This window comes from Ptiloglossa arizonensis, chromosome 9 (genome assembly GCF_051014685.1).
Source record: "Ptiloglossa arizonensis isolate GNS036 chromosome 9, iyPtiAriz1_principal, whole genome shotgun sequence".
Classification (NCBI taxonomy): Eukaryota; Metazoa; Arthropoda; class Insecta; order Hymenoptera; family Colletidae; genus Ptiloglossa; species Ptiloglossa arizonensis.
The window spans coordinates 22,626,083-22,648,842 of NC_135056.1; the positions used below are offsets into that span (position 1 = coordinate 22,626,083).

At 42.2% G+C, this 22,760-nt stretch overlaps 8 protein-coding genes and 1 long non-coding RNA gene across 14 annotated transcripts in view; 4 read left to right on the forward strand and 5 right to left on the reverse strand.

Moving 5' to 3' along the window:
- Nucleotides 1–4,176, reverse strand: part of LOC143151694 (uncharacterized) — a 5,819-nt gene extending 1,643 nt beyond the window's left edge. The window contains exons 1-4 of the mRNA XM_076321049.1: nucleotides 4,001–4,176; nucleotides 1,874–2,043; nucleotides 899–1,126; nucleotides 208–412 (exon numbers count right to left, since the gene is read on the reverse strand). Coding sequence (XP_076177164.1) covers nucleotides 208–412; nucleotides 899–1,126; nucleotides 1,874–2,043; nucleotides 4,001–4,077 — 680 coding nt within the window. The 5' untranslated portion in view covers nucleotides 4,078–4,176. The remainder of the gene's footprint in view (nucleotides 1–207; nucleotides 413–898; nucleotides 1,127–1,873; nucleotides 2,044–4,000) is intronic.
- Nucleotides 4,177–5,129: 953 nt separating this feature from the next.
- LOC143151365 (uncharacterized) lies at nucleotides 5,130–10,113 on the forward strand. The gene is made up of 6 exons (XM_076320438.1): nucleotides 5,130–5,227; nucleotides 6,640–6,728; nucleotides 6,914–7,099; nucleotides 7,240–7,329; nucleotides 7,960–8,128; nucleotides 8,539–10,113. The coding sequence occupies exons 2-6, from the start codon at nucleotides 6,653–6,655 to the stop codon at nucleotides 9,656–9,658; spliced, it is 1,641 nt and encodes a 546-aa protein (XP_076176553.1). The 5' UTR covers nucleotides 5,130–5,227; nucleotides 6,640–6,652; the 3' UTR covers nucleotides 9,659–10,113.
- A 528-nt stretch (nucleotides 10,114–10,641) lies between these two features.
- On the forward strand, nucleotides 10,642–11,863 carry LOC143151368 (uncharacterized). Its single transcript, XM_076320441.1, has 3 exons — nucleotides 10,642–10,714; nucleotides 10,822–11,109; nucleotides 11,466–11,863. The coding sequence occupies exons 1-3, from the start codon at nucleotides 10,642–10,644 to the stop codon at nucleotides 11,861–11,863; spliced, it is 759 nt and encodes a 252-aa protein (XP_076176556.1).
- Nucleotides 11,864–12,011: 148 nt separating this feature from the next.
- LOC143151371 (uncharacterized) lies at nucleotides 12,012–13,033 on the reverse strand. The gene is made up of 3 exons (XR_012993304.1): nucleotides 12,547–13,033; nucleotides 12,331–12,458; nucleotides 12,012–12,147 (listed from the first exon to the last, which is right to left on the reverse strand). It is a non-coding gene; the product is annotated as an uncharacterized LOC143151371 (long non-coding RNA).
- On the forward strand, nucleotides 12,778–13,674 carry LOC143151370 (uncharacterized). The gene is made up of 3 exons (XM_076320443.1): nucleotides 12,778–13,024; nucleotides 13,128–13,276; nucleotides 13,436–13,674. The coding sequence occupies exons 1-3, from the start codon at nucleotides 12,781–12,783 to the stop codon at nucleotides 13,640–13,642; spliced, it is 600 nt and encodes a 199-aa protein (XP_076176558.1). The 5' UTR covers nucleotides 12,778–12,780; the 3' UTR covers nucleotides 13,643–13,674.
- Nucleotides 13,675–13,676: 2 nt separating this feature from the next.
- Nucleotides 13,677–15,148, forward strand: LOC143151369 (uncharacterized). Its single transcript, XM_076320442.1, has 6 exons — nucleotides 13,677–13,815; nucleotides 13,937–14,171; nucleotides 14,249–14,383; nucleotides 14,457–14,543; nucleotides 14,613–14,703; nucleotides 14,806–15,148. The coding sequence occupies exons 2-6, from the start codon at nucleotides 14,090–14,092 to the stop codon at nucleotides 15,092–15,094; spliced, it is 684 nt and encodes a 227-aa protein (XP_076176557.1). The 5' UTR covers nucleotides 13,677–13,815; nucleotides 13,937–14,089; the 3' UTR covers nucleotides 15,095–15,148.
- Nucleotides 15,143–16,227, reverse strand: LOC143151366 (putative U3 small nucleolar RNA-associated protein 11). Of its 2 annotated transcripts, none has more exons than XM_076320439.1 (2): nucleotides 16,139–16,227; nucleotides 15,143–15,981 (listed from the first exon to the last, which is right to left on the reverse strand). In XM_076320439.1, exon 2 carries the CDS (start codon nucleotides 15,971–15,973, stop codon nucleotides 15,212–15,214), a length of 762 nt encoding a protein of 253 aa, XP_076176554.1. In that variant the 5' UTR covers nucleotides 15,974–15,981; nucleotides 16,139–16,227; the 3' UTR covers nucleotides 15,143–15,211. The 2 variants fall into 2 exon arrangements, with proteins under 2 accessions (XP_076176554.1, XP_076176555.1); XM_076320440.1 differs by having other exon boundaries at nucleotides 16,147–16,220.
- Nucleotides 16,228–16,348: 121 nt separating this feature from the next.
- Nucleotides 16,349–19,256, reverse strand: LOC143151344 (uncharacterized). 4 transcript variants are annotated; one of them, XM_076320391.1, is made up of 4 exons: nucleotides 18,984–19,256; nucleotides 18,679–18,895; nucleotides 17,466–18,590; nucleotides 16,349–17,079 (listed from the first exon to the last, which is right to left on the reverse strand). In XM_076320391.1, the coding sequence occupies exons 1-4, from the start codon at nucleotides 19,041–19,043 to the stop codon at nucleotides 16,670–16,672; spliced, it is 1,812 nt and encodes a 603-aa protein (XP_076176506.1). In that variant the 5' UTR covers nucleotides 19,044–19,256; the 3' UTR covers nucleotides 16,349–16,669. The 4 variants fall into 4 exon arrangements, with proteins under 4 accessions (XP_076176506.1, XP_076176504.1, XP_076176505.1 ...); XM_076320389.1 differs by having other exon boundaries at nucleotides 18,655–18,895; nucleotides 18,984–19,244; XM_076320390.1 differs by having other exon boundaries at nucleotides 16,349–17,076; nucleotides 18,655–18,895; nucleotides 18,984–19,241.
- On the reverse strand, nucleotides 19,249–20,969 carry Trm7-32 (tRNA methyltransferase 7-32). 2 transcript variants are annotated; one of them, XM_076320394.1, is made up of 5 exons: nucleotides 20,601–20,969; nucleotides 20,474–20,533; nucleotides 20,178–20,377; nucleotides 19,713–20,107; nucleotides 19,249–19,640 (listed from the first exon to the last, which is right to left on the reverse strand). In XM_076320394.1, exons 1-5 carry the CDS (start codon nucleotides 20,615–20,617, stop codon nucleotides 19,329–19,331), a joined length of 984 nt encoding a protein of 327 aa, XP_076176509.1. In that variant the 5' UTR covers nucleotides 20,618–20,969; the 3' UTR covers nucleotides 19,249–19,328. The 2 variants fall into 2 exon arrangements, with proteins under 2 accessions (XP_076176509.1, XP_076176508.1); XM_076320393.1 differs by having other exon boundaries at nucleotides 20,464–20,533; nucleotides 20,601–20,968.
- Between the last annotated feature and the right edge of the window lie 1,791 nt (nucleotides 20,970–22,760).

Consider the following 22,760-nt stretch of genomic DNA (forward strand, 5'->3'; position numbering starts at 1 on the left):
GCGAGCTCGTCGAATACGCGACGAATATCGAATATACTAACTACCGAAACGAAAGAAAATAAACGCATCTTACGGACGACGCAACACGCAGTGATTAAGCAAGGTTTTAGACTTTCTATTGCACCGACAAGAATATCGTTTCCGTATTACTCGGAAACCCTAAGTACCGAATATCCGATCGCGTACAGGTTTTAGAATCGTACTCACGCAGACACTTCGATTTGTCGCACAACTCGATTAAAATTGAAACATCCCATGTGGTAGGTGGCTTGCGGTGTACCCAGCAATGCGGGTTCTATCACCAGACATCCGTCGTAACCGGCATCGGTTTGTTTGATCGATGTAAATTTCGCGCATATCTGCGCCAGGTCCGACAGGAGGTTCATGCACGTTGGTTTGTTGGCTGCGTCCGCTGTGAAGAAATAGAATTAATAATTGTAATCTATAAACGCCTCGGTGGATACGCAGAGCGTAGAGTGTGCGTATTAAACTCTACCCACCTCTTAAAAATATTACAAGTTTCCTTGTACGAAAAAAATATTGTATAGAAAAAATTATATTTTTCCTGGTCACGATAATTCGTACCGAGACGATTTCGGAGAGGTAATGGATCCATTCGAGTTAATAGAGAACGATTACGTGTGTACACATTACGGTCAAACATTTGAGTTGAGTGGTAAATTGTCGAGGTAATCGCAGAAACTCCAACGCTTGACATATTCCGGTTTGTAAAGTTTAAAGGATACTTTGACAATGTCAAATGTTAATCCGCATTGGATATTCGAAAGTTATTTCCATTCGATCGTAGCTCGAGAAGAAGCGAGTTCGCGATAGGCCACTTGGCGCGCTTGTCGAAACGAAGGAAGTAGACTTTCACGTATAGATATATTCTGCTCACCGATCTTAATGGTGGCATTGTGCACAGGATTGTCACCGTAGCTCAAGTTCAACGAGACGTTCTGTTCCTTCTGTTTGACGTTGATGCAGGCAGCACCGCCCAAGTCGATCGTCGCCGTTAGATTCAGGTCGACGCAGCACAAACAATTGGAAGTCTGGCACAAGCATTGCGACTGTGGCATCGAGGATCTCCCCACGGCATCCGGCAGGTCCCAGGAGAGCAGCGTCTCTGTCGAGGGAAAATAAAAGGTGCATAAGAGAAACTCGCGAAGAGAAATTGGAACGCAACGAAAGTCGTCGATCGAAAGTCAATGTAAAAAATCGTTATGCTTTCCATCGACCAACTACCGTCGACGTTATTGAGTTTTCTCTCGGCGGGTTGACACCGATTCCGTTTCTTTCTAATTCGCGAAGGTTCCACCGCCGAAAACAAGTTCGGAAAACGCTCAAGCGATAAACGTTCCGCGCCGACGAGTAAGAAAGATTCCTCCGTTCGCGAACTTTCTCGCTTTACCGAAACAAATTGCTACCGGTATATCTGAATCTCGATGCTCGTTTACCAAATACGCAAGCGTGTACGTACGTACCGCGTCGATGTACCTACATCGCGAGGAAAATCTCGTTAACGAGAACGGTTGGTCGTTAAGTTGAAAAGTATAACGCGGCAGGGAGAAATCGTGACCGAACCCGCGCTCGAAATTACGTCAAAAAGCCGAGGTCGTCACCGTTCCACGAACAAGACCACGATATCGTTATGCGAATAATATACGTTTGCTTACCCACGTGTCGTCGATCGTCTCTAAATCACGCTTCGATTCCGATACCACCTATTTCGAATGTATTTATACATCGAGCAGAACGTCTCCGCAAATTCTTTCCAGCGTGTGACAAGGTTTTTCGAAAAAAAAAGAAAAGAAAAGAAAAGACAAAAAACACACAAGACGCGTTTCCACGATCGAATAGCTGATCCGCTCACCGAGAAATCCAGCCGAAGACACGGCGACGACGGCGGTGGTCAGTAGCACCAGAATCGTGGATCTCGCGGCCATCGTGTCGCTTCCGTGATTTTTGGTGGTGAATTCGGGTTCGGGGACGAAAGATCCTCGCAGAGTCCGTCGGTGCACGCCGTGGAAGTTACCGTCGGAACTGTCAAAAGGATACACACGTTGAAGAGGCTGGAGATCCTGTCCAGCAAGGAAGGAGCTTAAATCTGGGCACAAAGCCGGGCGCGAGTCTCGGATCGGCGATCGGTCGGCGGTCGGCACGAAAACTGGCGACAGGATTGGCCACGGCGACGTTGAGGTGCCACGCCATTGGCCGAGGTGCGGAGGTAACAACGGGCAAGGAACCTCATCTGGGTGACCGGGTGACCTCCTTCGGCAACCTGGTACCAAGAGAGGACTTACATACTACGCAACCGTCCCATCTGCGGCCGGTCTGGCCCCACGGGCCCCACGGGCCCCGACAAGAAAGAAACCAACCTTCTTCTTTTCGAACGACGATGGATACCGTTTATAACCTGCCAGTAAAAGCATTTCCGTTTTCTCGTTTTCTTTGATAATTTTCATCGCACGAGCGAATTCTTCGCGAGTTTCTTTTTTTCTTTTGCTCGGTCAGGATTTTATCGGCTAACGGGTAAAAGTGAACATTTCTCTCTACAGTAGATCGATCATTTTGCTTTTCGAAGGATCGAGAAACCAGACCGAAATCTTTTCCAACCTTGTGCTACTTTATAGCCCTTAGGACTTTGAGGTCTCGCGTTCTATACACACGTATCTATCTGTAATGCGTAGCTATATTTTTTAAAATCCGATTTCATATTTTCGTTACTGTGCCTCGTCGTCGCTTTGAAACAATCCTATCGCTATCCAACAATACGTTTACAATACTTAGCTATTACTTACAATTGCAGAATATATCGTACGTACTTATACGGTCGGGGAATATTGTAAAGACTGGAACGGGTAAAACGAGTGTACTATAAGAATCGTATATAAATAGAAGTAGTTACATTTTCTTTTAAGATCGTAAGATTTTTGTTACAAATAATTATATTAGTATATTGAGCGTAACACGGAATGGCTCGGTGAACGATCATCCGTAACGAACGCGAAGTAATGTGGCAAAAACCAAGATGCGAAAGTGTTCCAAGAGTAATTAAAGTGTCCATCAAATCTCCCGGAATGCGAGTGTACCATCTATTCACATCTGGTGGAAGCACCCTTTTTTCCCATCTACGTTTGGTAACTTTTGTTACCGAATCTCCCAAATTTACTTTTGAAACGTATAAATTATCATTATTTATCGCAATTTCTTAATTCTCTGTATCTTTCTGGCTAAATTTCGAGCGCAAAAAGTTGTCAGAGTATCAAACGGACGAAAGATACGCCATCTGAAAAGTTAAAAAGTTATCGCGTAGAACTTTGTCAAGGTCCAAGTGCAAAATGTTTCAGGTATTTGTCTTTCCAAATTATAATGGTACGTGGACACATATTATACACACGTACGTAGGTATGTACCACTTATTGCGATAAAATATTTTTAAACCAGACTGTTAATTTTAATTTACATTTACTCACTGTCCAATCGCGCAACTGGTTTTATTTTATTTTGTTTACGGAGGAAAAAATAACATTTGAGTTAATAATCGTGGTAAGTCGGAGCTAGGTATTCTCGACCGAGATTTACCGATATCGTCGTCGAGACGAAACGACTTAAAAACAAAATGGATGTTTTCGTCGAGTCGCTCGATGAAGTTCGCGAATTCGGTTCGCGTACCTTCGCTTTTTTCGAGATCGATCGTACGTGTACTCGAAACGAAAACGTTGAACGAAAGGGGAAGGAAAAATGTATGCCCGGTTGAACAGAGAAAATCATTGCGGTCACGGTTCGACACTGAACGAAACGTATTTGTTGAGAATAATTAACATCGTCGCGAAGTAGCGTGCGCCATTATTTCGGGATCGTGTTTTTCGTGCTACAAAGAGCAGATTATCCCGTGACATTACGTAAAAACTCGTTCCTCTTCCTGACCCAGATCCGCGTCATTTACCATCTCAGACGATTTAGAACCCTGGAGTCCGCGTTATCTTAAAGTACCTACATCACGTGGAGTGGCAGGCGTACATCGTCGACAATAATTGTCCGGTCTTGCGCGACCCTTTGACGTCCGATTTCCATTGTGGAATCTCCATGCCGTTGAACAAATATTAACCAAGGTAAACCACTCCTGATCACTACTTTCTTCGACCCACTAACCGGAGAAAGACCCCTCCTTGACCACCAAAATACGGCCACTGGCTGGCGACTCGGAGGATTTTAACTCGCAAACGAACGTTTGCGTGGCTTGAAAAATGACGCGAACCGATCCCGGATGATGATTCATCGATCAATGTTCGCGTGTCCATAGCGAGTTTGAAACGTTGATCGTTCGGATAAACGGATCAACGTTCAAACGTTTGTATTCGATCGTTGCATACGTGATACCGATCACCGATTGGTTCGAAGGTCGATGAAAAGTCCACGTTAATTGTAACGTAGACGTAAAAGCGAGCTACACGTTCGACGAACGAAGAATCGCTCATTGTGGATGCACCGTGGACACCTTGCGACGATATAATTTTATGGCGGGAGAAATTGCCGGAAAGTGGAACTGACGATCAAAACCAGGCGATTGGGGTTTGCGCGTTGAACGGTGTACGAATAGATACACATTTATTTGCTTCTATTCGTATCGTTCTTTATCGTCGAGAGTAAAAATAAAAGTACGTCCACTGGAGAACAACGTGCGATCGTATTGGTTCGAACCCGGTTAACTTTTCGCCGAATGTCAGTTTTCAAGATCAAATACGGTAGAAGGAAATTAATCGAGCCGATCGAATAAAATCAATTTATCTGTTCAATTTTGCCGATGTTAATTAAGCATACGATTTTATTCGTACATACTTAACCCTGATACCCGATTCAAAGAGAGACGAAAAGCAGACTTCCGCGCCGCTCCTGTTGACGCGTCGACGAGGATCGCGTCGGGGGAGGCTCTTTGGATCATCGAGTGATCCCTGTTGGTGGGGAATCGTCGTTTTATTTACCTAGAGCGTATTAGAGTGTTTAATAATCGTAGCGTCGGCCGCGGTAGGTGGTGGTGGCTTGACCGACTTTTAAAGAAACCTTTGGGGGGAGTTGGGCGGCATCTTCAGTTAGACATTGGCCTCCGTAAGACGAAGAGTCGGAAAAAAGAGTCGAAGGGTGCGACGAGGAGAGACATCTTTTCCGAAGAATCAGCTGGCTTGCAATAAAATTTTTACTTGGAATTTCTTCTACCATCGCACAGGTGAGTTTAAACTAGTTTACTAACTTAACTAGTTTCTTGTTTCCCAAACGTTGTTTTCATTTTAATCGTCGATGCAATCGAGAAATTGGAAATCCTTCCGGCGACTGGCTTTCGATAATTTAGTTCTTCGAGGTGCAAGTAATCGCTTTAATTTTTCAGTTCACCGTGGTACACGACTACCTAATCGTAAAGAGTTCATTCTTTTCCTTTAATTGCCGAATGAGCTTGTACGCCGAGATTCTCGAGTTAACACGAAACCCCTGAGAGATCGATGCGATCGAGTTTTTTTTCGCAAAGCTATCGGTGTTGTAATTACAGAGCCGGAACAATAGGTCGAACGAATATACATACCGAGGCGAACCGATCACCGGTTCCCGCGACGTGACCATATAATCGCGACCGTGCGCCTCTTTGGTCGCATTACCGAGGTATGTAACCAGCTGAACGGTGAACTCTTCGGAAGGCGTCTTTGACCGTGACCGGGATTTAGGTCAACCGGTCGGTGACGGCAGACGCGAGGCGCGCGAGTTCGCCGTTTGAAACCGGTGGAAAAAATCGTATCCTCCCTGCCGCGTGCTTTCTGCTCGAAATGATTGCTCCGCCGCGAAACAATCGCGTTTCACCCTTTCGTCCGTTTTCGTTAACGAGCGTAACACGTGGCCACGCTCGGATTGGTCGCCAAGTTCTACGGCATCCGGTGTCTCTGCGCGACACGCTACAAGTTCCGTTACTTTTCCTATTTCTCGATGTATGTACGTATATGTATATACATACGTACGTACACGCGTGCGTACTTTGTTGGTTCTTCGAACGATTTTACGGACACCGATAATTCGATCGACCAACTTCACAGAAACCACTTACGAACTGTATCGATACACTGGATAAATATGTATACCGTGGAACATGTTGGGCCTTGTTGGGCCCAGCTATTATTGTCGAATATAACAACCGAAACGTTCAAATTTCAACTGTTTGTCGTGGAAATGATTGGTCGATTTGCTTTTCGAACGAGAGCTTACGATTCGAGTACAACGACTTTTATCACGTGCCACCACACGCGTAGTAATCTCTCACTAGTTTAATATATTATTATCGTGTACGTTCTCTCGTGTATTAAATAAGCAATAAACGGTAAATAAAATGAAAATAGGGCGGGTGCAGGATAAACGTCGAAGCCTTAAGATAAAAAAGTCCTGAATTCGAATCTCACGAGAATCTCGTTCAGCTTGAGAGACAAATGATATTGCGAAACCGCAAGATTATTGAAAATCGTCGAGTGTCGTCGATTGCACGGCATCGGCGAATATACAACGGAAGTGACGGACAAGCGTTTTTCGTTTAGTATACCCATATATGTAGGTACTGTGGACGCGTTACAGGTGACATTCATTGGAAACTTTAATTTTCAGAACGAACGAAAGGATGCGACTGTCGACGGTGGTCGAGTTGTTGCTGATTCTGCTTTTGATCGCATTTGCTGCTTACGGCAGAGTTATCGGTAAGACTCCCTCACCTGTTGTAACATTCTTGGAATCTGGCTTAAAATTTAGTCCGTAAACTATGCGAAAGAGTGACCTTTTCGCCCTTGCGTTAACCATTTTGCCACAGTTAATCTCGTCTAAGGCAAGCTTTACTCAACAATTTATGAACGAAAGAGAAATTGGAATTCGTTATAATTTACAGATCATGACAGGGCCGTGCAACGATGGATCAAGAATGCTAATGGTTTCGAGCAAAGCAACGTCGGAATATCGACGTTATCGCTGAAACAGGCGACCGACAACGTCAACAGATACTGTACCTGCAACGAGAACATATGCAATTGTTGCAGAGACTTCCATATACCGCTGGTGCAGTTGCAGGGGCCAGGTAATTATTGTGCGATTTAATCGAAGGCAATAGAACGAAGCTATTAGAAAGCATAACCGTTGGAAAAATGAGAGAATTTATTCGTGTTGCGTTACACTTACTTCACCGCTTAAATAATTCGATTGTGTTTTTCGTTCCAGGATGCGCGTCTTTGCAATATTTGCAAGAGGACAATTTAGCAGTTCAGCTGAGCTTCGGTGACAACATTTTGACCAGCACTATCGTAAACGGTAAATACGTTGTTTTAAAATAGATTTTATCTATTTCATAGATCACCTACATACGTATTATGATTTCGGTCGTCTATAAAGTAACGAATTTACTTTACATTTTCGAAAATATTTTCTCTATTACGAACCTCGAAATCGGGTTTGGAAAAAAAGAAAATTATGAAAAAATTTCTCCTTAAATTAATACACGTAGGTACGTAACTTGCCGACTCTCTTCGAATGCTTCTCGCGCTCCCAAAAAAGCTATCCGCGTGAAAAGTGTGTTAATTGTACCGCTCGTTCGAACGGTCCTCTTCTAACAATGAGTTCAGGAAGTGGGTGAGAACTTTCACCCAAAGTGCGTGCAATCATCGATTCGAGGTTCGTGGTAGATTTGCGACACCAGAATACGTATCGGTTCCTTCTCGATACGCAAACATTGAGAACCGGACGTCGCGTCAGTGCAAAGGTATTTATAACTCGTAAGAATCGCCCAGTCGATTTACGTTTTTATTGGTCGTGCCCGAAGGTGAAAGTCATCGATACATTCAACATTGATCGTGCAAAGGAATGCGTTTTCTAAAAAGTCGAAAATCTACGTACGTATGTACACGGTTTCTCGATAACGGATTGGATGCGACGGGTTTTCAGGCAAGAATCCGAAGCCGGTGTGCGTCCCGTTGCCTGGAGGTTTCACAAAATTCTGTGGAAGAATTTATTCGATTCAACGCGACGCTAAGAACCACTTTAAAGCTTGTCTCGGACTAGAGCTGCAGTCCTCGACCGAACTCGAAGCAAGTTTACGCGTAAGCTGCTTCAGGTAACGATGGGAATATTATTATTAGTATTGTATTTTTTACTTTCCCTTCTTCCTCTTTAAAAACAAATTCTTTCTACGAGAAACACATTACGAGACCCCTTGGTCACGTTTTCTCTAATGTGCGTATATATGTACCTATATGCAATACGTAGGTACATTTGTTATTTTCAAACATTTAAAAAAATATTTTAAGTAAATTTTAAACAGGATAAAATTTCATTCAATTGAAAGATAAATATTCATTGTAAATTAATATTGTACGCATTCGTCTCTGGTAATTTCTCCAAACGATCGTTCAAATGTTTCTTTTCGCGTAAATATTTTGCATTTAACATTTTAATAGTTTTCTCCGATGATAGAATTTCACATTAAAAGTGCCATTATATTGAAAAAATGATCGTTTCTCCTAGATTTGGCCCCGATGGTTTGAAATTGCGTCCGGCTGAGCCGCTTCCGGTCGTCGAAGCGGAAGCCCCGGAAGACGACGACGACGATTTCTTCGGTCTGGGTTCCGACGAGGACGACGACAACGAAGGAGACACACCGTTAGTCAACTCCGTGCCAAACTCTTCGAACGAAGAGGACGAGGACGAAGACGAGGACGACGAGGATGTCCTTGGATTTGGAGCTCTCCTGGACATTATAACCGGCGACGACGAATCGTCCACGAAGAAACCAAAGCCCACTTCGGCTGCGCCGCTTCTTCAATTCACGATCCCGATCCTGACCAAGCCAACTTCAGTTCCTCCCTTGGAATCGCACGAACCGTCCACCGCTGAAAACAGTGTGGCGGACAACAACGACGATGAAAAAGGGGAAAACGAATACAATCAGTCTCCGAATGCCGAAGAAGAGGACATTACCGAGGAAAATGGCCCAGAGTTCCCCATAACGGATGCGATATCGAACGAAGCCGAAGAAATTGTCACCGAGGCTTCCAATAAAATAGCTGCGCACGCGAAGCCTGCCAAAGCGCCCGCGAACAAACTAACCATGTCAGAAGTAAGCAAGAAGAAGCCTAGCATCGCGAGTAACAGCATCAACGCGATCGAAAACGAAACAAATAAAAAGAAGAAACCTTTGAGGAAACCGGTGAAAGGGGACGAAGACGACGACGACGACATATTGGGAACTGATTTGGACGACGATGACGACGATGACGAGGACGAAGAGATTTTAAACGACGACGATGACGAAAACGATAGCGACGAAGAGGAAGAAGACGAGAAAGAACACGAGAATAACGAGGACGAAGATGAAAAGGGTGACGAAGTCGAGGATCTTGTTGACGACGACGACGACGACGACGTCGACGATGACGACGACGATGCAGAGGATGCTGTGATCAGTGCGCTTGTATACGATGAAAAAGAGAATGGCAAGAAGGGCAAGGTCAAGAAGAATCATCAAACGACCGATGCCGACGACGGCGACGATGACGATGCCGATTACGGATTTGGTCTTTCGGGACTTTTAGCGAGGAGCAGGTATTCGAGAAGCGGTCGACAGAGCAAAGTTATGAGGTTTTAAACTCCGTTTGTGTCTATTTCCACGCCAGTCATAGAATAACTGAAACCTTGCGAGACGAGACGAGACGCGACCAGACGAGACTTTTCAAATCCTTTAAACGATGAGTCGATTAGACAAGATCTTCGTTGTTCAACGATTTTGTCAAATTAACGAATCGTCATTGGCTAGATTAAGAAATATGGAGACTGATAACTTGTTTTGTTTCTTATTATTTTTTACTTTTCTTTGCTCGTTTGTCGTATTACAAGTCACTGTCGATAAACAGAGAAAGAGCGTTCGAAATACAAAGACGAAGATCAAATACGATCGAACGAGTCGCGAGTATTGTCTGCGACTTCAGGCCATATCGAATTACTCGATTAGTTTAATGTTATTTAAGAGGGGCACGTATTTATATGTACTTATTTAATTAATTTATTCAACCCATACTTAAACGAATCGAATAAACAGATACATTCACAGAGGTTGTGTTTTTTTTTCATTTTCACTGGTTTACGATATTTCTAGAAAAACTGGTAATGCGCGCAAGTCGCAAAGTTGATATTTACTAATTACTTTCATACATTTTATACTTACCTTATCGAAATTTTTCCTTACTATCGCATACGTCGTCGAATGATTTTTCGTTTTAATTTTATCGCTGCGATCTCGATAGTTCTAATCTCTCGATAGTCGTATCTTAACTGAATTGTTCGTTATAATTTTTAACCGGTAAGGTTTAAATGCTACGCGATCCATTCTATCGCTGGATGTAGGAACTTTGATCAATTTGGAACACTGGTTAGAATTCAAAAATCTCGTACAATTGTGCAACACCGATCGCAGGAACGCAGTGTCCCTTCGAACCTCCCAATCTTACTTTCCATCGAAAGTTTATGCATAATTAATGAACGTGGAACCATCGTGCTACGGTCGAAACCCAACCCAATTTCAGTACTCCAACCGAACCGATCGGCGACAGACGTTTCCCTTTAGCAGACATCATGTTGGCCAAGTTACTGAACGTTTTTGTGTTGTTCCTCGCGGTACAGAGCATTTGCAGCGCTACGCTCCACCGTAAAAAACATCGTATAGGTAATGCACAATATTGGTACGTCAAGTTTGAATTAATTTTAATATCGGGCACAACGCTTAACTTGTTTGTCCGTGAACGTTTCAACGAGCAGACATCCGTCGATACAATGCGTCTTATTACGACCCGGAAACCGGAGTTGGACTGAAACCGGAATTAGAAGACTCTGGCAGAGATCCTTTGAACGCCAAAGTCGCGTTTCGAGGTTTGCCGTGCCAGTGCGAAGAACTCACCTGTACCTGCTGTACCGGCGTCAATATGACTGCCATCAACTTCAATCGTCGCGCGTGTACCAAATTCACCTACGATCCCGCCGAATTCGCTATTAAAATGACGTTGAACATGAACGAGAGAGAGATCTACGCCAATACTTTTTCCAGTAAGTAATCGCTTACGCTCGCTCAGCTACGCGTAGAGACATTAGGAAACACTTCCGCGATGGTTATCCATACATTCTACAAACAATCCAACGAATCACTTACTCGATCGCAATTGTTATATCCGGGGATCAAGTATACATTAATATCGATTATTTCGTTCGAAAAATTGTTTAGATATATTGTTTCCAAGAAGGTAGCGTTTTGTCCTAAATTGTTTTTTGGAAAACGCCACCTCCTGAGAGAATTTATTTTTTATAAAACATTTCCAACTCACCGCTTCCTATAGATCTTTATAAATGGAACAAAATATTTGATCACTGTCTATGTATAATACTTGTATTTACCAACGTTGCAGTTAAAAATCCGCCGCCGTTGTGCGCCCCGATGCCCTACGCACCTTTCATGAGCTTCTGCATCCGTTTCTTCGACATGTATACCGTCGGGAGAAATCTTCACACTTGCATCGATTTGGAGACTCGAATTGTTGGTTCCCCGATCTTGATTTTGCACTTCAATTGCGTAAAAGTGGGAGCTGATGGTATCTCTTGGTCGAAACCCGGGAACGATTCCGATACCGAAGCTTTGCAAACGAAACCGGATGTAAGCAAACCAGAAGTAAGCAAACCGGAAGTAAGCGTACCGGAAGAGTACGATGAGGTGGACTTTGAACAGCAAGATCTTGAAATTTATGTCAATTACACGTCGACGCTGACTCCCGAAGAAGAGACGTTAATTGGTCAGCTCAAGTTGTAACCATCATCTACGAGCCATATCGGTTAATTGCAAAGATCCGTTAAATTCTGTTATACGATGCCTGGACGTGTAAAAAAACACTCTGATACGAGAACTCAATTTTAGTTTAGACAATTCATATTTATTTATCTATATTTATGCATTTTCTCGAAATTGTACGTAAGCGTAGCTATAAGATTAATTAAACGATCTATATGTTGGCATTATTTTAAGCCAAAGGTCGACAACCTTCTTCCGTGCAGAGGCCAGTGGTCATCTCGGTAAGTAGATCGGGCCACGTTCATCTACGGGTACACACATAGAATATGTATATAGTTGATAAACATAGGTAGCAATAACAAACCTCTGCCTGTACAATTAATAACCAAATTATAAAATTACCAACTTTGACTGTTTTTTATTAGACGAAAGCGTTTGATATTGTAACGTTAAGTAGAATGTTGTAAGTACTAGTAAGACAACCTTACCTGAACAAATAAACGGTATTTTGTACAAACCAAACGGGACCACATCTTTTGAACGCATTTACTTTCAATCTGTCGTTTCGGCCCCTCTCCTTTCTTCTCCTTAAACGGAACGCCGTCCCGAGGATTCGCTAGAAAATAAAATGCTGGTGAGCAGTTCTCATCGAACCTCAATTTCTCCTCTAAAACGAGGTCAGAGTAAGATGTCCGTTAACCGACCAGTCGAGTTTCAATCGTCCAACAAGGAACACTCCGATAAAGATGTCCTCTCGCAGCGACTGAGTCCGAGACCAAGGTCGAACAATGAGGATCGTTTGGTTGCTCTTCTTCTTCGTTTTCCTTTTTATTCAAGCCACCTCTCAGAGGATGGCCATTCATTCCGAAGAGAAATCACAAACTTTCGTAAACAAAACTGTACCATTGATATCGAAAGACAACGACACGAAAAACTTGATGGAATTGCAACGGGTGCTGAAGCAAGCGACGAATTCCACTTCGAACACGACTACCCAGGTGACTGCGACGAGGCAAGGTCCCTGTCAATGCGGTGGCGGTGTTTGTAGTTGTTGTTCCAGAATTTTATACGACACGTGGAAGCAAAAGGCTTGCGTGAACGTGACTTACGAACCGGACGAGTTCAGCTTTACAGCAAAAATTTCAATGAACGATAGAGTACTGTACACAAGAACCGTATCCGGTAGGTTGATTGGTAAAATACTTATGTAGGATTCAAAATTGAGAGATCTTCGCTACTAAAAGTAATCCCTTTTTACATATTTTACGAGTATTTTATGATTTAGGAAAGAATCCTCGGCCAGTATGCGTACCAGTACCACGAATACCAATCATCAAAGCCTGCGTCAGATTCTACAACATATACTTCCAAGGTAGAAATATTCATCTGTGTGTGAACATGGAGGGGAAGTTCAGAGAGACCACTATGTTTAAGGTAAGCCGTTTAAATTTTCCGTGTTACGAAGAGGGAGAGAGAGAGAGAGAGAGAGAGAGAGAGAGAGAGAGAGAGAGAGAGAGAGAGAGAGAGAGAGAGAGAGTGCTTCCGTTTACACGTTTTGTGTATGAGTACTCTTCATAATGCGTATATTTTTAGGTTGGCCTAGATTGCATCAGATTCGGCTCTAATGGCTTAGCTCTGGTAAAACCGGAGGACGGAGGTGGATTAGGTCAAATAGAATTCTTGCCAGGTGACGACGATGATGAGGATGAGGACAATTATGATTACGACGACAACGACAATGACAATGACAACGACGACGACGATGACGACGACGACGACGACGATTTACTTGATTTCTAAGGAAACTTGAGTCTGTTCGTGACCAGCGTGACCAACTTATTATCAGTAATACAATCGCACGTTGCTATTATCCTTGCATCGTAACGATGCTTATATATGATATCTTTTTCGGAAGAATAGTGTAATAGTTTTATTATTTATTAATTGTTACAACTTACTTCGATAAAGGAGTTGTAAGTTTAATAAAGATTTTTTAAGATACTTGTATGTTTTAAAAACACGATACGCATTACCCGGAGGAGAAGAGACCAATAAGAAAGTATTATACATTTGAAAACTATTTGTTCTGTACAGTAACCACCGACCCGCGAACGAATCTGACTCTATTGTTCGGTGAAACACCAATCGTTGATGCTGCTCGTTGTAATTATGGAACGTACAACCTATCTATGCAATAGAGAGTTGAGAATATACCATAGTGGAAAAGTGCATTGAAACGTTCCAAGTATGAATTCTAGAATATACAGTGTTCTAATTTCGTTTTGCTTCCATTTGTTCTGTCAATGGTCTGGTGCCATTAAAGAAAACAGTTCGTTCTTCTTATTTTTTATTCCGCACAACGTTGATGTCTAATCTTGTTTGATAAAAAATGTAATTTGTCGTTAGGTTTTCCCGTTTCGAACGAGCTCCTGACCTATAGAACGGTTTCAACGTTTCGAAAATATTGTACCTGTCCAATGAGGTATTTGTGTTCTTGTTGCCAGAATGTTATTATTTTATACACGAAAGCCGATAAATATCGTAAGTTCTTAAAGTTGTATCGTTAGAATTTCTGGTAATGACCGTTTTTTGAAGTAAATATCGTTTTACACAGTGTGCGTGAATATCACTTATCAAAGAAATGGATTAAATATGGATCTGACATTGGATTCCAACAGTATAAAGACCAAAAGTGTCACGGGTAACAGTACGACGTCTTTAACAAGTATTTTCCTTATGAAATCATAAATTTTTAATTATATTTTTACAGATCATAAACCGTTTAAATTTTGCCTCAACGTACCAGGATGTCTTTTCTCGACTGCGTGTGTAAACGTTTTAGAGCTTAATCGATTTTCCAGGTACGATACATTTAGTAGAATGTAATCTCTACAACTTTTGTCACTGGTTGAATTAACTTAATCTTTCTCTCCGACTAAATGGTTTTAAAATTTTACAATGAGGTCAATTACGGTTTGCCTACGATTGGACATTTTCTCTAAGAAACGACATTGGCGATTAAATTATGACTGCGTTAGTATATCAACGGAGATGTCTATGATGTCGGGAAATGACACGACTCGAGTAACGAACGAAACAGGAGCGACATCCGCAATGTCTAGTAGTCAAATGACAATGACGACTACAACGACAATGATGACAACTAAAGCTAAAAATGAAGATACGACTCGAGATGTGGAGGTAATAACGGTACCAGGAACCGAATCTGCAACGATCGTGGATATCGATTAAAATTATGACTATTAAGTCACAAGCATGAGCTAATAAAAAAGTTACATCATTCATGGATAAATTTATTTCCTTAAAAGTAATATGTATTAAGAAGTCCACTTATAAATAAATAATACATCATCGTTTCCTTTCAAATTTCCATTTATAGATGGGAGCAGAATTTTTTGTTCCTTTAGACAATAATTTGGGTTTGGTAATTTTCTTGTCTTTTAATGCTCTTTGCATTTCTAATTTTTGCTGCACAATGGTCAACTCCTGCTCTCTGTCGATTCTTTTTTGCAATTCTTTATAAGCCATATGTTTTTTCTGTTCAATTTTATTTAAAGTAATTTCGTTCAATTCTGGTAGTTTCATATCTTTTAATTTATTAAACTTTGGCCTGTTTGTACGTCTAGATATTAATGCCGGATGGGTATTTAGCTTTTTTGCAATGTCAAAGTTTTCGACCGCTTCGGAATCGTCGAGAAAGAATATGTGTTTATTTTTAGTTTCGTTAGCAACGTCTATCATATGAAGTTCACTTTGAAGCTTATCTATTTTTTTTGCTTCAATATTTCTCTTGTAAGCAACGTATCGAATATCTTGGGTCTCCATCAATTGTATTTGATCCGGCGTAGAAACATCGTCTTTGCTCTTTTCTCTGTGAACTCCGTTCTCAATTTTAGAATTGATCATACGAAAGTAAAATTCATCCGGATTTTTATTAAGAACGCGTTTACGCAAAAGTTTCAACGTTTGTTGCTTCTCTTGATAATCCCTAGCTCTGGCGACATAGTCTTTCTTTTTTTCTAGAAGACCCAAGTGTTTACGGGATTCCGGTTGATGCCTTTCCCGGTGAGTTTTCTGTGTCGCTTTAGCTGCTTTTTTCCACGATGACATGTTTCGACCTGAAAGAATTGAATAAATAATTTACTGCTCGAATAGAAATCCGCGCTAGTTAAAAAGTGATTTTATAGATTTCTTAAAATCTTGTACAATTTAAAAAAATTGAAAACACGTTTCGATGAAGGAAAATTCGAATCTTTTAAAAAGAAATATATTTACCAATTTACCGTAAATATCGTGGTGCAGCTGAATACAACCTCGATTAATAGTAAAGGTTAAGTTTTGAGACAAGCACCGTAGGATTTACATTCCGATCGACCTGACACCTACATAGCAGTTTCGTAGAAGTAACATTTAAAATGCAATAACGTTAAACACATATTTCTTTATGTTTTTATTAACAGAGATAAGTATTTTTTCAATTTTCTCACGAACATTTAATTAGAAAAACAACAATCTACGATTCAAGTGAAATAAAATACATACAATTACTACCATCGTTTCAATCGATGTGTAATCATCGTATCGATGGAATAAATTTTATATAAACATAAAATTCTATATTTAAATGTCGTTCATCGTTGTTGGTAAAAGTTAGTATGAAAAAATTAATCCTTAAAAGTTGTACGAGATATTTGAAATGTTTAGAACTTGGATTCTTACAATTGATAAATGTTCAAGAATGTAGTTTGTATAGACGTGAACAACTGAAAGTCGTAAATAATTTAAAACTTTAATTGGCATTTAATATCATTCGGTTTGCGTGGATTGGTGCGCCCTGGAGGGAAGAGGAAGAACAGTGCTCCCAACGGACAATGATCCCTGATGAAAAACTTGAGTCTCGGAGGATACACCTCTCGGAGACGTATGTCGACTGTTTCGCATCCTTGCTATTGGTTCTCGTGCCTTGATTCTGTACCATCCGCGGGGTCGTTTAGCAAGCGGACTTCTGAGCTCGACTTGAGGAACGACAAAGTCCATTTGCCTTTGTGGCGTAGGTGAGCTTTCTACGGTATCTCTTGGACGCTTCCCTGGTCTCTGTAAAAGAGAAGACACCAAGCTCGACATCGGGTTGAATGTCTCCAAGTTGGACGGTCTTGGAATGTCTTCTCCCCGAGAGATCTGCTCCCTTTCGACATTTGTGGAGACATCCCCGCCTGCTGACCAAATAAGAAAATATCGAACAAGAAAGAATGAAATTTGGAATAATAATCCGGCCGACGAATGGTTTGGAGGACCTCTCACCACTTTACCCACTAATGAGAATTCATTCCTACACTTTTGAGCGGCGACAACGATAACTTGTTTAATCGCACACCCGTGGATACATAACGGATTCGGATCTTCGGACCTTGAATACTATATACCCGATAATTTAAGATAAAAATTTGTAAGATGTTAATTAACTAGAAATTTTTCGCGTAGACAAAGTAATAGAATACTTTTAATTCTCGTGGCATTTAGGAGAATAAAAATAAGGCGACGAGTTCCCCATGAACCAAGTCGATTCTCTCCCGAAAAAGAATGACGATAGATGTGTATGTACCAGATAAATTCTTTATGACGGTTCTCACTGCATTGGTGAACGCTGAGAAGAGTCCACTGGAGCCATTACTCTCGTTACTGTTCGACGAGGAGCTCGAGTCTCTTCGGGCAGAATGAATTATTTGACCTGACGTCGAGTAGCAGTCACGGCACGAAACGGTACGATAGCTGTCCACGGTCGTAATGGAGCTGCTACAACCAGGAGAGCTGCGACTGTTGGTCGAGATATGGCCTTCGGAAGCGATGCGTTCCAGCTTTCTTAAACCAGAATCTATAATATCGGAGGTAGAAAGGGTAGAATTGTTCTCCACGACCACCATCATCACCACGCGCGAGGATCCGGACGATTGTTGGCCGACGTTCACATTGGATCCGTTCGGGCTGGAATTTTCTTTTTCCGTGTTCTTCGCGTTCTGCTCGTAGATCTTCATTCGTGAATTCTCTAGGGAGTCCTTCATCCCCAATAACGTGTCGCATGCTTGGAAGTATTCCTCGTTTTCCGTGGCATTGAAAGCGCTGATCGCGCCGAGTCCCGGCGGAGTCTCGTACTGGTCGGAAAATCGGACTTTCTTCAAGGAGTCCGATCGTATCTCCGTTCGAACGCACGTTTCTAAACACGGTGAGTCGAGTAAAATTTCACCCTCCACGTTGGTCAGTTCCATATCTTCGACGCGGCACTCGTTCGAGTCCATTTCTTTCTGCTCCTTCGCGATATCCAATTTTCCAGAGTTGTTCTGGTTCTTCTGACTCGAGGACAGTGAACAATACGGTGACTCCTTGGGGGTTGCGGAACTCGGAAAGCTCACGTAGTTGCTCTTCGAGTTATCTTGAAAGTCGCTACGAGTTTGGCTTTCCAACGACGCAGAATTGATTTTCGATGTCTTCAGCGAGAAGTTCGGGACACTAGGTGTTTTGAAGTCAAAACTATTCTTTTGACCGACGATCATGGGCGTGCTTGTGTTTCTATAGAGCTCCGGAGGTGAAGTCAGTGAATGGAAGTTGCCATTGTATTCGATGTTTATGGACGATTCTTTTCCTTCGGACGTTACATACGGTGTTCCCAGAACGGACTTTTTGTCGGAAACCAGTGAACGTCGATGCCGAGATTTCCACCACTTGCAGGTGCCTGTTATCGATAGAAAACAACATTGAACAATATTCAATTATTCGCACGTGTGACGCATAGTTACCGAACGATTCCAAATCAATGCTACGTTTGAAAATTTCACCGCACAAACAGCAATACAGAGGAAGATGGTTGGTCACTATGTGACAAAGCAGCAATTTATCCTCGAGCACTCGCAACGAAAGTTTCTGGGACGCGCAGAGCGGACAGTTCGGTTGTCGATTCGAATGTTTCCTCTTCTCGTGAAGTTCGCAGCACCGGACGCAACAGAATAATTTCTTGCAGAAGCAACAAGTCCGGCCTTTCTGTTCAACGTAACATTTTTACAATGGATAACACCGTATATTGCAGAAAACTCTTAAAATCGGATCTAGAAAATCTTTCGATAAATACCTTGACTAGCGACATATTTGGACGAGGTCGTCGTAACTGAGACGATTCAATGTTTACCATTCCATTCTAGTCACCTATATGCTGCGTCGTGAAGTACAGAGTATCGTATCGACAACAATAACGGAAAGGGTATTTCGATACGTGTCACGGTTAAACACTTATACGAAAGTGGAATAGTAAAATACATTGTAAAATAAATTACATCGAGCAGTGAATTATTTTGTATCGGATTAATAATTAATTAACAAAGGTACATATGGAATAATGACGCATAAAAAGAATATTTTATTTACAAAATGCAATAATAAAGTTATCGTTAGTGATTGTCGAACAAATCGAAAATTTTTACACATTATCGGAATTTTTGCTTTCAGATAATTCAGCGGATATCGATTCGGTAAGTTCCAACACGTCCTCACCGTTGTTTCGTTTAGTATCGATTTCCATCAATTTTCTTTCGCTCGTATCTTTACGTATTTGCTTCGCTTTCTTCTTAAAGTCTAAAATGGACATTGAATTTAAGTTGTCTATCACTACGCTAACATCGGATTTTCTAAAATCGGTGTCTCTGTTTTCTAGTAAGGACAATGCTTCCTCGTAGGGTGGCGCGATCGGTGTCTGTACCGGTTCATGGTATTTGTACTCCTTTCCCTCGTACTATAAAATATAATAGCATAAGAGAAGTAGATTTTGTACAGGAATTACCATACGTAGAAGCAAGCAACTTACATCGAGAGGATAACAGGTGTCGGAATCGAGCTGATCGAGATCACCGCAGACGACAAATGGAACAACGATTCTATTAACTCCCTCGAGGTCGTTAAAATCGCACGGCTTGTGCGTTAGCAAAGGATTCAGCATATGAGGTTTGTAACCTTCGGGCGGTGAGTAATCTTTGCAGACCACAAACGCTTCTATACTCGAGTTACGCGAGCTGCTAGGCTTCGTGCAATAAACATAAGGGAAAAATATCTTTAGCTGAGAATATAAAAGCGATACATCCTTTCCTCTAAATATTTTTGCTACGAACGTGCCTCCTTTTCTAAGTATATGAGTGGTGATATTCAGAGCAGCTAGCAATAATTGCGACTGAATATAAATATCCATATCGTGGAGTCCCGTAACTGTAAATAGTCGCGCGTTAATGCCATCGACGTACGTCGACAGAGACGACGTAAATTAATGAAAACGTACCGTCGGGCGCTCCGTCGCAAACTACCAAATCTGCTTGCTCGTTGTTAAAATGAGCGATAATTTTTTCCGCCGTGTTAGTGTTGGTAATATCTCCCTGAATTTGTATAACTCCTTCCAGCGGCGCCATAGCTTGCAAATCGACGGCAACTATTTTCGGAGCTCTGGCGTCTCCGATCTTCGAAGCCTTTTCATAGTTTTCGCTACGAAGAGAAAAACATTGAAAGATTTTACGTATCGTATCACGATGTACAATTATTACAGAATTGTTCGAATCGAGCATATTTACTTTAACCTACGCGATAGAACCTGACTCCAACTGCCAGGTGCAGCGCACAAATCTACCGCTTTGTTCACACCTATTGTAAAAGAAACGAAATATTGTAGTTGAACTTGAAGACGAATGCGATATTACCGTATACGTACCATCCAAGATACGACATTCGTTGTCTATTTGGAGCAATTTGAAAGCGCTTCTTGCTCTCCAACCCTCTTCCTTCGCTCGTCGATAGTATATATCGCGCTTATCTTTCGATGTTTTTCCCATGGTTAATTAAATAAACAACAATTACAAACGCTACTCGTTTATCTCGTTTATAGGTTAATTGGACAAGAATTGGAAAACAGCGCAACAGTAGCTCGTCGAACTAGCTTTTAATTATTCATCGATTCGGCGATAAACTTGCCGTTTAAAATATCCAACTAATTTCGAACGAAACTACGTACACTTTACATTATTTCGCGAATACAGAGTACCTCGTCCGCGATGAAACGCAAAGTATTTTCCGAAGTTGATCGTTTCAATTTTGATCGCTAACAGCGCCGTAACCGATGCTATTCCGAAACCTTGCTCCATTCTGAATCGATAACGTTGCATTTTGGCTCTGGAACGGTAAGAGGACGCGAGAGGTTAGTAACAAGAAGAAGCGTTACCCGCAACGTTTAATTCGTAGCTCACCTTGTACAGTGTTTGCACAGTCGCGAACAGAGTGCGCCACGAATCACTCGATATCTCGCAAGGTCGGAATTTCAAGTTGCGCGACTCGACTCTCGCGAGGCAAACACCGTGCACTCTACGTACGTATACGTACATGGATCTCGGTGCGCACAGACGACGGTAACGCTGTCAACGTTATCGATACGGACCGAAAACTAATTATTTCGCTAGCGATCGGAAATACGGACGAGAAATCGAAATATCGAGCTTGTAAAGTTTCAGTGGTTTCGAAGCGATCTCTTCGTTCGAGCACGGTGATTCTAGGAACTGTATCGAACCGCGTGCCTACCGAACCGCCAAAATCGTCCCCGTGGACCGTTTGCGATAACATTATCAAGTAAACAAGTTTTCACGGGTCCCGTTCGTTTTCGTAAATGGAATTTGAACGCTTCGTAAAATTTTCAAAGTTCCGTTTACTCTCGAACCTCTGTTCCATAATACACGAATCTATCCGCGTATATCGCGTTCGCAAACAAAGCTGTTAAAATATATCGGAACGCTGCCCATTAATAACGACTCGTTTCAAGTGCAAATTTTGCACACCCATCGATCGAGAACAATTCGAAACGTGCGTCTCGATCACGACTATTGTGATTCCAGATGTACCGTTATTCAACGTTAACGCTTTAATAAGAAGGAAGTAGATGTATCTGCTCACTCGTTTCAACATTTCGTTCGTTGAATGGTCGTGCTCGAGTTATCTTTATTTTGCGCTCGAAACGAAATTGGCCTTTTCGTTTTTCCCTCCGTTCGTACGAAAGCGAATCTTCCGTAAACACGATTCGAGCGTCGATCGTTTCGTTACCGTAATTTAAGGGATATCGCGTATCGGGTATTTCGTTACGAATCCGGGATCGTCGATCGAATCTATTTTCCAACGACGGGCTTTCCGAAATCTTCGCGAGTGACTGGACGGAGCGATTTCAACGGACACGCGTCACCGATACGCTTGTTTTTCGTCGGGAAATTCGATAAGAGGCTCCCCCGGCCGTAGTATCGATTCTATGGCGACGCGTGTACGCGTGTACGCGTGTACGCGTGTACGCAGATACCACGCGCACGTCCAACGAAACGTTTCTCGGGCCGATAAAACGCAGATACGTGTTTACGAAGAACGTTGCACGGTGTTCTTTGGACAATGTACGAGCATCCTCGACAACAGAGAAAACAATTTCCCGCAACGAGTATACGCGCGACGAACGTCAAACGAGGCCGACGTTTTTCAGCCACCGATTTATCGTTCGAACGCGATCGTTTTGCAACGACGATACGTTCAATAACAACGCGTCCCGACGTGTGTTTTCCAGCGCGACTCTTTATTATCGACTTACCGAGACCTTGGTATTTAGCGCGCGCGATAACTCGACAACCACGGCAACAGAAATGTAAACAATTCCACCAGAAGAAACAGAATTTTTTTATCGGTTTCCCTTATCTGCCGTTAATCATCGCCGTCGCCGTTCTTAATCCCGTCACGGAACCGATGCTCTATTATCCTACATAGAATTGGATCGGTGCGCGTCGAAACGACGCGCGTTAACTTTTTATCGACGCATGTATTTACGCTGGAACGCGCGCGCCGAGATGCG